Below are 15045 nucleotides of genomic sequence, written 5' to 3'. Positions count from 1 at the left end.
GGCACTTTTCCTTTAGCAATTAAATTGGTACATGGGAGTAGTCACTGGTGTTACAAGTTTGGGTGTCCTGAGGAAATTAAGTAAATTGATTTGCTTATTTTAATTTTTAATCAGATTGAATTTTTGTGCTGTGTTGGGGAGGAAAAAAAAATGGCTGTGTAATCGCTTGTATTCTGCACTAACATTTTTCCTGACTCCTTCCATAAGTGGATGCTTACATTCTTGTAAAACCTTAAATTTTTGTAAAACTATAAACTCAGAACAGATTCATCATCTATAAAAACAGACTTTATCAAGATAATCTAAAATAACATATATCCTACATGCTTTGGAAATCCTGCAGACCACAGAGAAACATTTTACCTAATACAGTATTACACCCTAAAAACAATACAATGCTGCCAGACCACAAAACATCCGCAATTTGGGACAGCAGATGTTTCTACACATGCTTCTTTTTAAGACCAAGAAGTGCAACACAAGGGAAAATAAAAAAGTTGAACATTGAGAAAGAAATGTAATATTGTAGAGCTGGAGGAATACTGGGTGGACAGAGAGATTTGAGTAATTAGCCTAAGAGTGCGAGGAAGATGTGGAAAACTATCTGTCAAATGGAAACATATGTATGTGAAAGAAAAGGTCTTTTTTTGTGTAACACTTTCTTAAATATAATTTAACTTTTTCTTAAAAATAGTGTGTTCATGAAAGCAAGAATTAGTTTGAAGTACAAAAAATCCTGTCACGCTATGCCTGAAAAGACTAACGTTCAACCATTTGATTATTTTTTTTTACAGCCAGCGCTGGATTACTGTAATGCCCTCTAATTATTTTTTAATTTTATTTTAACTTCAGCTGATCCCACAGTTAAGGACTTAATTGGAGGCTTCACTGCTCTGCATTATGCAGCCATGCATGGCCGAGCGAGGATTGCACGCTTGATGTTGGAATCTGAATATAGAAGTGACATTATTAATGCAAAGAGCAACGATGGTTGGACTCCCCTCCATGTAGCAGCCCACTATGGCAGAGACTCATTTGTCAGACTCCTGTTGGAGTTCAAGGCTGAGGTTGATCCGCTCAGTGATAAAGGTACTACACCACTTCAGCTGGCCATTATCCGAGAGAGGTCAAGCTGTGTGAAAATCCTTCTGGATCACAATGCCAACATCGACATTCAAAATGGTTTCCTGTTACGATACGCTGTGATCAAAAGCAATCACTCTTACTGCCGAATGTTTCTTCAGAGAGGGGCGGATACAAACTTGGGTCGCTTGGAAGATGGACAGACACCCTTACACTTGTCTGCTCTTAGAGATGATGTGCTTTGTGCACAAATGTTGTATAATTACGGAGCAGACACTAACACAAGGAACTATGAAGGACAGACCCCACTGGCTGTTTCAATAAGTATTTCTGGAAGTAGCCGACCGTGTCTGGATTTCTTACAAGAAGTGACAAGTATGTATGTAAGAGAAGTTAATCACAGGACACAATGTCCTCTAAAAGCCTTCTTTGAATTTAGCCCCAGAAAAAAAATGCTTCCTCTCTGCCCCTTGATGCTATTTAAATGCACTAGAAAATTTCTGGGAAGGTGAAGGGATTGTGATACTGGGAATCTCTTGCTCGGCAAAGGTGCTAATGTTAAGTATATTTTGTTTAAATTAGTTTTGTTTAAATATCTGCGGGAGGCATTCCTTTTTTAAAAAAAATGAACTGTGCAATCTCATTTTATTAATGGCCTTAGCACATACAATGTTTGGGGTTTTGTTTTGTTGTTTGTTTAGGGTTTGTTAGTGTCTTTTGCTTTCTTTTTTAATTGCCGTGCAAATACTCTGCAGTTGCAGGCTTTTTCATCTGGCACCATGACTAGGGCAGAAAAGAGCTTTTTCTGCTTTGTGTTCTCCCACATTCTCTCTCCTCCTCTCCCCAACACCAGACAACAAAATAGCTTAGATCATTCGTGCAACTTGAAGGGGTTTCATGTGCTGTGTAACTTTGATTTGATTTTGTTGATGTCTTTGAAATATGAAAGAGATTTTAACTTGTCATGACTTCCAGTATTTAAAATGAGTATTAGGCTCCTAATATTCTGGTCACTTTTGATTATCAGTTTTTGGTGTACTAGATCTGATGAGGATTTTCTCTTCCTCTCTCATCAATATGGAATGCTATAATAGTGTTTCATGACTGTAGTGTTGCCCAAAGCATTTATTCATTGCTGATAAGCAATGAGCAGGGGTTTGCTAATTCAAACACGTTAAGGTGGCCTGATAATTTATCATCCAACTAGGATGATCTTTGCACTACAGAGGATGGAGTATTTCATATATTGGGGTTTTTTTCCCCCTACAGTTCCTTTTATTGTTTTTTTGGTGATGTGGTAGTTCTTTATGAGACTTAAGCAACCATATACTCTGCAAAGAAATTGAAATTTAGTGTGGGGGTGAATCAGCTGAGATCTGTTGTCAGTAGCTGATACAAATAAGCATTTGGGATTTCATTTTTGTCTTAATGATTTGTGGTATTTTTGCTCATGTCTGAAATCCAAAGAGAATTTTTGGAAAGGTGGAAGTTGATAATAAGAAATACAAGTAACTAAAGGATTTTGCTTTAATTTGGTTGCCCCTTCTCATTCAAATGCATTTCCTTCTGGTTTCCTTTTTGGGAGCCTCTCACTATATAGTAGCACCAGCAGGGTTATTAGTAGATGATAAATATCCAGACTTGCAATTTTTCACAGTCTTGGGACGTACCTGGAAACACAAAGGTTTAAACTGCTTCAGTGTTGCCTCGGTGTCTGAAGACTAATTCAGGAAGTTGGAAACTGGTACTGTAACTTTTAGTTTGCAAATTCCATACCTTAAAGGTTTAACATTAAGTAAGAAGTAAATTCTGCTACAAGAAAGTAGCTTAATTTTATGGCCGATGTAACAGTGCTGGACCTAATCCAGTTTTGTGCTGATGGAGGGAGATACTGGGAAAGCAGGGAGGGGTGGTGCTGACAAAACCACTTCAGCTTTGTGTTTCTGAGCAAAATTACTGTGACTGTATGTTTACAAACAGCTATAAACAGACTCTCCCCAAACACAGTCTTCCACGGTTTTCGTGAATAATCACTTTAATAACATAGTGCAGGGCAGATGAAATGGATAAAAAACAAGCTGGGATTTTAGTAGTGGAGTTCCCAATTAGATCGGGCTGTGTACAGGGAATTGCTGAGATGTCACGCTGTAGCACTTTGGGGAAGAATCTCGCTTCTGAGTCTGTTGCAATGTGTATTTACTAGAAGAAAAATTTACTAAATTTTTAGACTTCTAGCGGTTGTCCTGAAATTATCTCTTGTAGTTGCTAACAGTGCCTTAGTCCTAAGGCTTAACGGGAATTTCTGGTTTGTTTATTTGAACATTACATTAAGTGCTGAATATAGAAATCTGTAGCTGTAAGTTTTAGATATGCATCTGCAGCTTTGAAGAGTATATTTGATAGTGAAACAGGAACTAGTTTTTACTTTTGAAGTAGATTTTAAATTTTTGCAGTAAATTTTTAAGCTTGAAGATTAATGTATGTGAACTATGAAAGTTACCAAAGAGATCGGTGTCTTCAAGTGAAAGCAATTGCATGCTTCATATAAATGGGATACTATTTAGCAGTCTGCATGTAAAATGTAAGTAGCAATTTTTTTTATACTCAGAAAACATATTTGTACAGTTTCAGTTCCTTAGAAGACAACGTATGTGACTTTCTTTTTGTTTTGGTGGATATTATAATCAGTATTAATTGCAGCCTTTAGCCCAGGTCCCTGGTTGTGAATGATAGGCAAGAAACCAAGCTCTCAGAAATACTTGGTATTGGCCGTGAGAGTCTGCAGGAAGATATTTGAGTTTGGGTTTTGACCTTGGATGTCTGCTATTCTTCCTGGTTACAGGTAGAGAGATTCCTTTGCTCCGAAAATAATTCCAAGAGGAAGGAAGTTATTCTGTGGTTGTGTCTCGGTCTTTAAGCACAAAGCTGGAAGTCAGGAGCAACAAAGTCTTTCATCATGAGTCTGCCGTTGGCTTGGTGTTTAGATGGTCACTCATTCCCTCCCCTGCCACCCCCCCCCCCCCTTTTTTCAATATAAAAGTGATTAAAGCCTCCCTGTGAAAAAAACAATATTGAAGATGATCATTGCTCAATGATTTTATTAATTGCCTTCCTTTTCATAGTCCTTGAGATCATTGATAAAGAGTTGTTTCGGAGCACTTCAGTATAATCCTTCAGGTTTTTGAGATCCGAACCTGCCTCTTCAGGAGTGTCAGTGGGTTAATCTTGGAATACACTAATGCAGAATTCAGAGATGCATGTATGTAATGTATCTGAAGATAGACATATAGACATACTGGGATTTTTTGATAGTGTCTATGTCTACAGAATTAACATGTGCAATTACAGTCCTGGATGGAATGATTTATGATCTGTGTTGAAGCTGAAGTTGGATGGGATTTAACAATATTAAACTTACAAAGAGAATGCTGCAGGTAGGAAAAAATGCAAGTATTGGAAAAATACTTCAAGGTTTAAATAAACTTTAAGATACTAGAAATTCAAAAAAAGCTTGAACCCTTTCCTCTCCCCGTAGCTGTCACTTAATTTAATCGCTGTTCAGATAACATAGCACAAAGCGTCTATGACTGGCTATGCAAATGGCTTGTCTGTGTCGGGGCAAATAGCTGAGTAAGTGGATGTGGCCATAGTGTAACATGGCAAGTATGGTTAACAGGTATCAAAGAACTAATTTCAGGTCTGGAACAAGATCTAAAGGTCACCGAATGAATTAAACTACAAATATTCCATCTGCATTCCTTCTTTTCATTTTCAAAAGGGCAGATATTTGGTTTTGACTAGAGAGTATAGGTTTTTGGTTAGATTCATATAGCACTGTAAATGTGCAGAAAAACTTAAGACAATAAGTCCCATTAAGGAAATCCTTATACATTCTCTGTCTCTATCCCTTTGCTAAATAAAAGTAACATTTCACTGGGATTTTTTATTATTATTTACTGGAAGAACTTTTTGAAAAGAGTCTCTGTATAGTTTAAACTTTTTCTTAATACAGAAGTGCCATAGTGAATTAAGTGGACTTCCACATATTTTATTATGTGGATAATTGCAAAGGAAATGGTTATCTTCATGTTTGTTATAACACAGCAGAACTTTCCTGGAGTTGCCTGCTTTGACTGCTTGCTTCCTTGGGTGCTGCTGGCAATCTTGCACTAATGAATGTGTTCTGCTTTCTCATCAAGAGTTACGCAGGGAACTAGGGTAAGAGGGTTATTTTATGGTTTCCAGTTTAGCTGGATCAGTGATAAACAAATATAATCTGAATTACGATTACTTTCTGCAGACTGCAGGTACCTGTTTGTTAAAGACAGTATAGTTTTTGATATCATTATAAAGACATAGCCAATTATTTTTTTTTGTCTAGAAAGAGGGAAGGTACCTTTCAAATAATTGTTTAACTCTCAACTCAGAATTGCCTAGTGTGATACTGAAAAATGTAGCTACTGACTCAGTGTAGTTGATGGTTTATATTGAGCAGTTGAATAATTTTTGTATAGCTATATACAGTTGTATACTTTGGAAGAGTTTTTTGAAGAGGCCTATGTAAAAAGCAGTATTTTTAAATACATATTTTTATATGTGGTATGTAAGGTGCAGCCATCCCCCACTCCCATTTGCACACCTATGTTGTACTCTGTTATAATGTAAAAATAGTGTAAAAATGCATCTTAAGCCTGTCTTTATGTTCAGAACACTTACTGTCTCCTAAAAATAGATAAATATTATGGTATTGAAATTCTTAGTTGAATTTCCATAGCAATTTCAGTAAGACTGCATTCATAGAAATGTTACAAAATATTTTTTTAAAAATATCTTATGCAAGCATATTTGAATTTTAATTTCATTGCAAAATACACCTGTTATATTTAACATTGAGCTTTACTGGCACTCTGCTTTTCTATATATAAATTTTCAGTCCAAAGTACACTCCTCCTTGGTACATATTTTCTGTGCCAGATATACTGAAATTTAATAAACATCTAAAACCCATTGTGGAGAATTATTTTTCAAAGAGCAATGAGAACATACTTCAAGCTCAAGTATTCTAACAGAGGTATACTGAACACAAAATTAAACTAGAACTTTTAAATTAACTTGTATGATATCCAGTTAAAAATAATTTTAAACTGGTTTTTGTCCTGTTGAGCTAGATACTGGTTCAAGGAGTTTGTTCACTTTCTCAGTGAACGCTCTGTAATTTTCTTTCTCTCTAAATTCATGTCTTATATTAATATATCAGACCTATAGATTCTTGCAACTAGCTTTTTCTGGCATTTTGAATGCTGGAAAACCAGATATCCTCTCTAGTTATTCTGCTGCTGTTTTTTTACAGAGTGCAAGACCACGCATTTACTAAACTGTTAGACCTACTGCTATTGCAATGAACAGCTGAATTCCCGTTCAGCTCAGCAACAGCCATTTACTAGGTAATGGCATCCTTTCAGCATGACCCTGTTTGTGCATCCTCATCAGTGAGTTTCTCGGCTGGTGGATGTGAGTTTTCAGTTGATAAGTTCAGTGTTTAATTTTCCGCACACACACACCCTGAAGCCAACAAAATTGTGATTAAATTTTGTTGCTGGTAGTAGCTGAGTTCCTTCACAATTGTGAAATAAGGGATGGATTTAATAGTTAGCTCTGGATATAAATACTTATTCTGATACTCTAGAGGAACTGAGTTGCTGCCAACCATGTATCAGCCTGGTTTCAACTTTTTTTTAATTAATGTTTTACAAAACTCTTAATTTTTAAGTTTCCTTTGTCACTAAAAAGAAACTACCGAATGGTTTCTTGCTACTGTTTTCAGCCTTTCACAATTCCCAGGGGAGGCAGAGGCTCAGTTTGAGAAGTAACACTGTAAGCTCTTTTTCTAGAGAAATGCATTAATATTGCAGCGAAAACTGTGGGCAGCTTCTGAAATGTAACTGATGTTGTTTTTTTTGGTTTTTAACTTCTTCAGAAACTATGTATGCACTTCAAACCAATGACACTGATTGTTTGCTTTTAAAGTTTTTTGGTTTGGTTAATTTTTTTTTAGTAGGCAGCACAATACATCAGAGAGAAAGTTCTTGTAGCAAACAAGCATATTCATTTCAGTTACTCCTAAGTTTTCTCTTGGGTAACAGAACAGGTCAGTTCATGATTTTTGCTTTGCACGGGGGCCCGTGTACCTTCATAGGAGGAAACTGGTAGGGATTCCCCCTTCTCACCATTACAACACTTTTGTTTGAAACTGGGTGAATGTCTCTAAAAATCAGTGTTGTCAGAGGTACTAGGTCTAATGCTACACCTAAATGATCCTTACAAATACACCTATTCGGTGAATTAGCGTTTTATTTCTTGGGGAGCATGGGCTGCATAGGAAAAATGAACAGGCGGAGGTCTAAATGTGTAAGTTGTGGAGCAGCTGTAATGCTGATCTACAGTCTTTTGTATAGGTAATAAACCCTAAATGCAAGTTTTGTCTGTTTCTAGGATAGGAAACTCCCAGATAGAATAGCAGAAATATCTCGAAACTGCAAAAAGGAAAGGAATGGGCTATTGAGTGGAAATTCATGATTAATTGGAATTCCTTGCTGTGAAAACATGCTCTTTTTAGCCCCCCTTGCTTTACTGAAGAAGGTCAATCTATTAATAATAATTTAAAAGGTGTATTTCATTATTTAAGTAAAATAATGATTAATTATTCGAGGAGGAGGCGGAAGCTCAGGAACTTTCTTTGTTAGCAGTTGAAGAACTGAGTTAGATGTTTAGATTTTATATGCACTGAAGTCTGCTGCCTCTAGAAAGAAACAAAAATCAAAAAAGCAATTCCTCAATTTTATAACCCTGTGTTTTACATTTCTTCTGTTTGGAAGTAACTTTTCTGTCATGCTTAGGAAACTATACAGAAGTGCTTTGGTGGGGATTTCTGCTTTCTGTGACAGCACGTAGCACAAGCTGTTCAAGACAAAAGATGAGCTACACATCTCTTTTTTTTTTTTTTTTTCTCTCCTGTAATTAATACTTCTAATTTATTTGATTATCACTATAAGGTGTGCAAAACAAGCCGACTGAAGTATCTAACTTGTTCTGGTGAACACATTAGCAAACCTTCAGCTCTACAACAGCGGCAGGTGTTTGCTGCCTTGACGGTAATTGAGGTTGTGTAGCAGCCTGACAATAACCCGGCTGCTCCAGCATAGCAGCACTGCTATCGGCAAGGTGTCCCTCTGCGGCTGGGTCAGGGATGTGTTGGGTTTTTTAATGTTGATCAGTAGTTTTATGTCACTGTTTTGCATGAGAATGGTAATTAGGTCAATCTTACCTTTTCTGTTTGTGGGGTTTTTTTGTTTCTTAATTTTTTAATTCCCTTCCTTTCTTGCTTATTTGCCTAAATAACTTTCCAAACTTGTGATGCAGGATATAACCAAAGCTGCTACTTCCAAATCGTTTTTAAGCAGAACTTTATTCATCACTGAACTTGCCTTACTACTTTGAATTACTGATAACATTTTTCATTTGCCAAACCAAGGTTCACTGACATTGGTCTGTAATCCTTTATTTTTTTTCTCTTTCATTCAGATGCAACCAAGAATGAGTAAGTGTTCTAGACACCGTTTCTAATAAATCACAAATGCATTAATAACCCTGGAATTTGCGAGGCGTGACCTAAGACACTAACAGCCACTAGATGTAGCAACTGGTGCTTAACACTGGAAATGTCCATTGTTAACACATTCTCAGGAAATATTTTTAGGCTTATCAGGGGAAAATGTCATATATTTGATTATCGGGTCTTTCTGAATTAACTGATGACCAATTTCTTCTGGGTATTTTAAGTTGTCTGTTCCATTTTGTTCTCAAAAAACCCATAGGATGTTAATTAAAAGGCATTCATTTCTGAAACCAGAAATCAGTGTCTCATAGCTGTATTATTGTGTACTCTACTACAGAAAATACACATCTCTATTGCCCTCTAACTCTGTTATTTGCAGGTAACAAGGTGCATCCTTTCTGAACCTTACTTACATTCACATTTAAAGCATTAGAACTATTTCTTTATCACCGTAAAGATTCCTCTGCTTGGTTTCTTACCAAAAGTAACTTTTTTTCCCCAGAAGCTTGAGCATTCAGCTGTTAGAGTTGTATAAATTCATTCCTTCAGGTTGAAAAAAAAATAATAAAATGCTAAGAAGAAACCACCAGTGGACAAAGTAACTAATGATCTGTATTCTAAGCATGGCTGAAGGATATAGTTAAAAATAAATTGACGTTTAGGTACTGTGGTGGTAAGTATAATAAAAGTATTTTAAACTTCTGTGAAGGAAACTCAAAGTTTCATGTTCTTTAATTTCAAATCTAATTTCTTTAAAAACAGACCGAGACTATTTTCATGCATTACTTCTGCTAGCTTACCTCGGATAATTTTGGTGCTTAAGATAAATCCCAGTGTATACCTGTCTGTCAGCCCATTTCTATAGAAAAGCCCACGCAGGGGGAAAAAAGGAGGAACTTGCTGTAAAGGGTAACTGAAACCATGTACAGAATGCCCAAAGTAGAAAACAGGAAATAGTTTCATAATCTCTTTACTCTGTGCTTACCAGGAAAGTCTAATAAACTCATACTGTCAATGTCTATTTAGCTGATAGAAGGTTTGTTGCTGAACTAGCAGGAGGGTGGAAGAAGGGACGGGCTCTGGGGCCAGCTTGGGCGAGAAAAACTCTCCTGTCTCCCATGAACAGGTTTGTGCCCGGTGAGCTGACAGCATCCTACTGTCCACTGTAAAGCCCGCCCACGTTGAGCCCCCTATGGAAGCCATTTCCTCATTCAAAAATGTCCTGCTGAATTGGTGGCAGCTCTGGAAATGTCAGGCAGCTAATTGGAAATTTAAAGTCGCTTTTGTTGTTTTGAACTGCTTTTTAAAGAAACGATTGAGTCAAGCAGTCAGCTCAATAAAATTGCCATGCCTTTCTTTGCAAAAACAAGCACCGTCTTTTACCATTAAAGATTATACAGATAATAATGACTGCAGTAAGTTGCTCTGTTGGCAACAGATTATCTTGATGCCAGCATAAGCACCTACATTGTTCGTGGTGCCGAGTATTTTGACTTGGACAGCCATTGGGTGCCATAACAGTGGAAGCCTCTTTTCTTTTTCTCTCTCTCTCTCCTTTTTTTTTTTTTTTTTGGCCATGACACAGCTGAGTCAATGATCAAGATACTGACTAGCCCAGCTTCAGTGTGTTATTGGGATAATTTTTAAAAAAGGTGTAACTGAATGAGGAAAAAGCACAAAGGCAGGCAGCTGCTTTGGTCCGAGATTTGGAGTGGTTCCCATGGTGGGAGATTATTAAATAGAATCTTCAGCTTTGGAAAGAGGTACTGAGCGTGAGTGGAGGATGGAGATTAATATAAAGGTATGTAAAATCATGACTGACATGAGAACAATTACTTGGATTGGTTTATTTTTTTGTGACTTAAAGAATGGTAAGCACCCAACAAAGCAATCAGGAAGCAGATCTAAAATAAATAAAAGTACTTTGTAGTTTTCCAGCCAACGCCTAATTATATTGTGAAACTTGTTGCCACAGGATGTTTTGGGTTCTGAAAATATGAATGGGTTCAAAAAACATTAGACAGATTTACAAAGGGCAAGCCATTCGCAGCTATTAAAGACATAGATCTGTGTGTGATCAGGGTATATCGGGACAGGATTTCTCAATGTCTGTTGTTCTGCTCTTTTTCTCTTTCTTTCTTCCTTGGGATCCTCTGCTGGGTATGTTCAGAGGCAAGGCTAGGTTAACCTTTCTTGCGTTATGTTGCGTGGGGGACCGTTTTTCAAGGTGGTTGAATAGTTTCCTGTTAAAAATGAAATGGAACCGATTACTTCGGAAAAAATCCTTGCTAGAAATTCTGTAGTTTGTGTGATATCAGTAAAACTTTTCCTCTGTGGACAGTGGTTAACTTGTATTTTCATCTCTTTCTGTTTGACAAGGTGGTGTCTGCATCCAAAGCATCTAAAGGCCTCATCTTTTCATTAGAAAAGAAAAAGCAACCTCTAACTCTGCCACGTGATCCTTGTATTACTCTTATAAAGCTTCACTCTCTAAGGAAACGCCTAGTCCTGTTACAGTTGAACATAAGTTTTTGTCTTAATGTTTGAAGAAAAGCAAGACTGAGGGTTTTTTTCCCCCAGCTGTTACAAGGATAGGAAGAAAAAAAAAAAAACCCCACAAAAAGTTAAATGGAGGAGTTATGCTGTTCTACAATGCTTAAGCATGTGTTGCCACCTCATGGGAATCCTCACATGGATAATGTCACTTTACACTGGCATCAGCAAAATTATGTGCATGGAAAAATATTTTTAGGATTCATCCCTTGAATTCATTGAATTGTTCATTAGAAAAATACTGACTTCCCTTTTTCTGTTGTACTGTTCCCTTCCCTCTGCCTCTTAGAAAATAGTAAACACCTGTGATTTTACTGAGTAAATGATCTCTTAATGTATGTTTAAAATGTGATCATTTTACTTTTATGTGTTCCTTTTGTCTTTTCAGGACAGCCCAGAAACTTGCAAGATCTATGCCGAATTAAAATCCGTCAATGTATAGGCCTTCAAAACCTAAAACTACTTGATGAACTACCCATTGCCAAGGTCATGAAAGACTACTTAAAACACAAATTTGATGATATCTGATATCCATGAAGAGAAGAACTCTGAGCAAGATTAGTTATATTCCAGATACTGAAGAGGCTTGTTGCCTTGCACAAAGTATATCCTATGCAAATTCTGATTTTTCTGTGAAGTCAGAAGGCAGGTATACACTTCCTTGGGTTTTTTATACCACACGCTAGAAGGTCTTAATTTTTGGTTTCTTGGTCCAAGTTTATAAGGTCCAAGCTTTCTATACAATATTACATTTTAAAAATTGCTGTTGGCTTTTTGTTTGTTTGTTTTCACATTAAGTGTGCAGACTTGCAGTGAAGATGGAAGGTAGCCTCTCGAGGGAAGTGGTTGGTTTGAATTGGCATGCTGAGCGATTATTCAAGAAAATAAAATTTGGAAATCAAGGCACTGGTCCTGCAAAAGGATACTGATAGAAAGACCTCTAGAGCCCTGTTATCTGCTGGGACTCTTGTCTCTGCCAGGGTCTATGTTTTTGCAGGATAAAGGGAAGAGTTGATAATCAATGTGTGGTAGGGTACTGTACGAGTATGATTTGGAAATTAAAGAAAAATGCAGTTACCCTATTCAATTTGAGGGTCTATGCGTTGGCTCTTTTCATATTATTCTTCTAAGTGTTATAGTTGGGATGCCCATAAAATTCAGGCCCTCTTCTTTCCTGACATTCCCTGTTATAATGGGTGGCTGTTTGTAAGTCTATTTTTAACAGTGGCAGTACACTACAAAGAGGCATAGCCGCTGAATTTTTTTACATTAACTAAAGAGTAAACAAATCTGGAGGTGTTTGGTTTTTTTTTTTTTAAGCCAATGTATTCTGTTTCTCATACAGTGCCTCCTGTGCAATAATCTTTCTAATGTATTTTACCTTCATGTGTGATTCCCCTACGCACACTATTCCTCATTTAGTCTCGGTGCATTATTTGTGAGAATAGGAACTGCTGCCCTGCTGTAGTGTTGACATGACATTACAAAGTGATGCAGCAGTTGCTGTTCGTTATTACTCCCTGAATTTCATGAATGTATAACCTGCTTTTTTTCACTTTCAGTTAAAATTTTATGTACGGGTTCTCAGCCAAATCATGTCCACTTAAAAATAAGAAAAGGAATTGGTCAAACCCTTTTGTTTAAAAAGCAGTGATGGTTTTTTTTGTTCTTGTTGTTGATTGCTCTGAAATTCAGTTTCAGGTTAGAGAGTGGGAAGTGCACATAAGTTATTAAGATGCATTTTATATGTGCACTAACAAGAAAAGCCGCATTCATATTGGAAGTTTAAATTTTGCAATTAATCTGAAAGCAGCAACTAAAAGAAATTTGGCTACTGGATGTGTTTTTCATACTAGATATCCAAAAGATTTGTGAAAGAGTTTTGTTTCTTATCATAAAAAGAAAAAGTTCTTGCTATCAAAAAAAAAAATTGGGCCAAAATGTGCAGTTGTTTCACTCTCTTTATTTTCAAGAGATTACAGAGTCGTCATAAGGTTCTTGCCAGCGTGCTCTACTTTTGTTTTGCCATCCTACTGGCTCCAAAAGAGCCTCTAATATCAGGAGTGCTTTTGTACCAATTATACCAATGGAAGTGGGGAGATGAAAGGAACGGTGGTAGCTTTTAAGTTTAACACTGTCACTTTCAAAACATTTAATATTAAAAATATGAAAAGCAAGGTGAAGCCGATATATTATTTAATGTGCTAGTTCCTTTTAATATTATATTATTTAATGTGCTAGTTTCTTTTAATATCTTATAACCCTAGACTGCAGTTCCTTGAGCATGAACCTTATCACTGCTAATGGACGTTCCGCAATTATGGCAAGCAAGGAGAATTGTCTTTCTCTATTGTCCCTGGCATTGCATCAGGTTTCCAAACAGTAAGTGATTTTGGAGATTCATGGCTCAGAAGATTGGTAATGGGATGCTGAACCTTTTTATCTCCAACTTGTATGGGTTCAAGTCCAGCCTGCTTGAGCAGCGACCAAAAAGTTCGTGTCTCAGCAGCATGAGCGAGCAAGTACGTCCAGCCTTAACGCCACACAGCGCGTGTGGTGCTCAGCTCTAGGCAGCAGAGCTTTACAGAGTGCTTCCTCCAGGTTGTATGTGATGGGGGTGGCATTGTAGCAGCGACAAGCTGAGAGCGTGGGTGGGGTGTGCGTGTGAGCTCGTGTGTGTGATGGTGTCTGCCGGCTCCTATCGAAACAAAAAACCCCAGCCGTTACAATCTTTAAGCTCTCCAGTACTGAGACAGGACAGATGTTAAGCATTGACTCGCAGGTTTTAAGCATGAATCTTCAGTTTTATGATGTGAGATCAGAACCCTAAAATTGCTTTTTTTTTTTTTTTTTTTAAAAATATTGTTCACTACATTTGTAAGTTGGTCTAAACCAATGTCCTTCTCCACTGAATTTTTACAGTAATATTTTCTAAGGTAATCTAGAGTCTATTTTAGTTGCAATCTATATTAAGGGCAAATTATTTGTTCTGTCTGTTGCTGTGACTGAAGAAAATTATGGAAGACTTTGTTGGTAACAAGAATGCTATTTAATGAAGAAATGTGTAATTCCATTATTTATTGTTTGAGGTTTGTTTTTTGGTTATTTCTTTTAAGTAACTGACATCTAAAGGGAACACACATACATTTCAGGCCAGTAAAAAGCCTTTCTTTTAAATCAGTTTTTATCCTAGCTCCTCTCCCTTCCCCAAGGTGGAGGGAAGCCCTCACCTTGTCTTACATTGCTAAGCCATCTCTTGTGGCTGGTTTCCCTGACCTTGATTCTGCAAAGCGCCACAGCACATGTGTGTGTCTGAACCTACTGATAGTCCCCTTCACTATCTTAAGCTATACATGTGCTCGAGTGCAAGTGAAGTGTGATTATTCATTAATAATCCTATCCAAATTTCAGTACTGGGAATTTGGTCTCTTTTTATTATCTGAAATACTTTGAAGAACAAACTGAACTTTGTTTTTTCATTTGGTCTAGAATGTGGAAGGAGAAGTGCATAATATACGCTTGTTGTGTAGCCTAGTTCTGTTACCTTAAAATTCACGGTTGAACACTTTTAATAAACCTTAAATTGGCAAATACACCAAAGAATCAATATGAGCAAAAGACTCTGTTCATTAACAAACTGCAAACCTCATCCTTTAAAACAAAACAAAGGTTTTGTAAATATTTATGTTTATAAATGTACAGCAGAGTAAGAGTGGTTTTTTTAGATTATTTAATTACCATATTTCTAAACTATTTACATTATAGACAATACTTGTTAGTTTGAAAAGCTCTTG

The 15045-nt window shown here is 36.8% G+C and overlaps 1 protein-coding gene across 5 annotated transcripts in view; it reads left to right on the top strand.

Moving 5' to 3' along the window:
- Nucleotides 1-14103, top strand: part of ASB7 (ankyrin repeat and SOCS box containing 7) — a 30438-nt gene extending 16335 nt beyond the window's left edge. For 3 of the 5 annotated variants that reach the window (XM_055716555.1, XM_055716553.1, XM_055716554.1), the window contains 2 exons: nucleotides 853-1458; nucleotides 11640-14103. In XM_055716555.1, coding sequence (XP_055572530.1) covers nucleotides 853-1458; nucleotides 11640-11779 — 746 coding nt within the window. In that variant the 3' untranslated portion in view covers nucleotides 11780-14103. Of the gene's footprint in view, nucleotides 1-852; nucleotides 3665-9724; nucleotides 9825-11639 lie in introns of all 5 variants that reach the window. The other 2 variants (XM_055716556.1, XR_008733220.1) reach the window with 2 other exon arrangements.
- The last annotated feature ends 942 nt before the right edge of the window (nucleotides 14104-15045 follow it).

This window comes from Falco cherrug, chromosome 7 (assembly GCF_023634085.1).
Source record: "Falco cherrug isolate bFalChe1 chromosome 7, bFalChe1.pri, whole genome shotgun sequence".
NCBI lineage: Eukaryota > Metazoa > Chordata > Aves > Falconiformes > Falconidae > Falco > Falco cherrug.
This window is presented reverse-complemented; position numbering and strand designations above follow the sequence as displayed.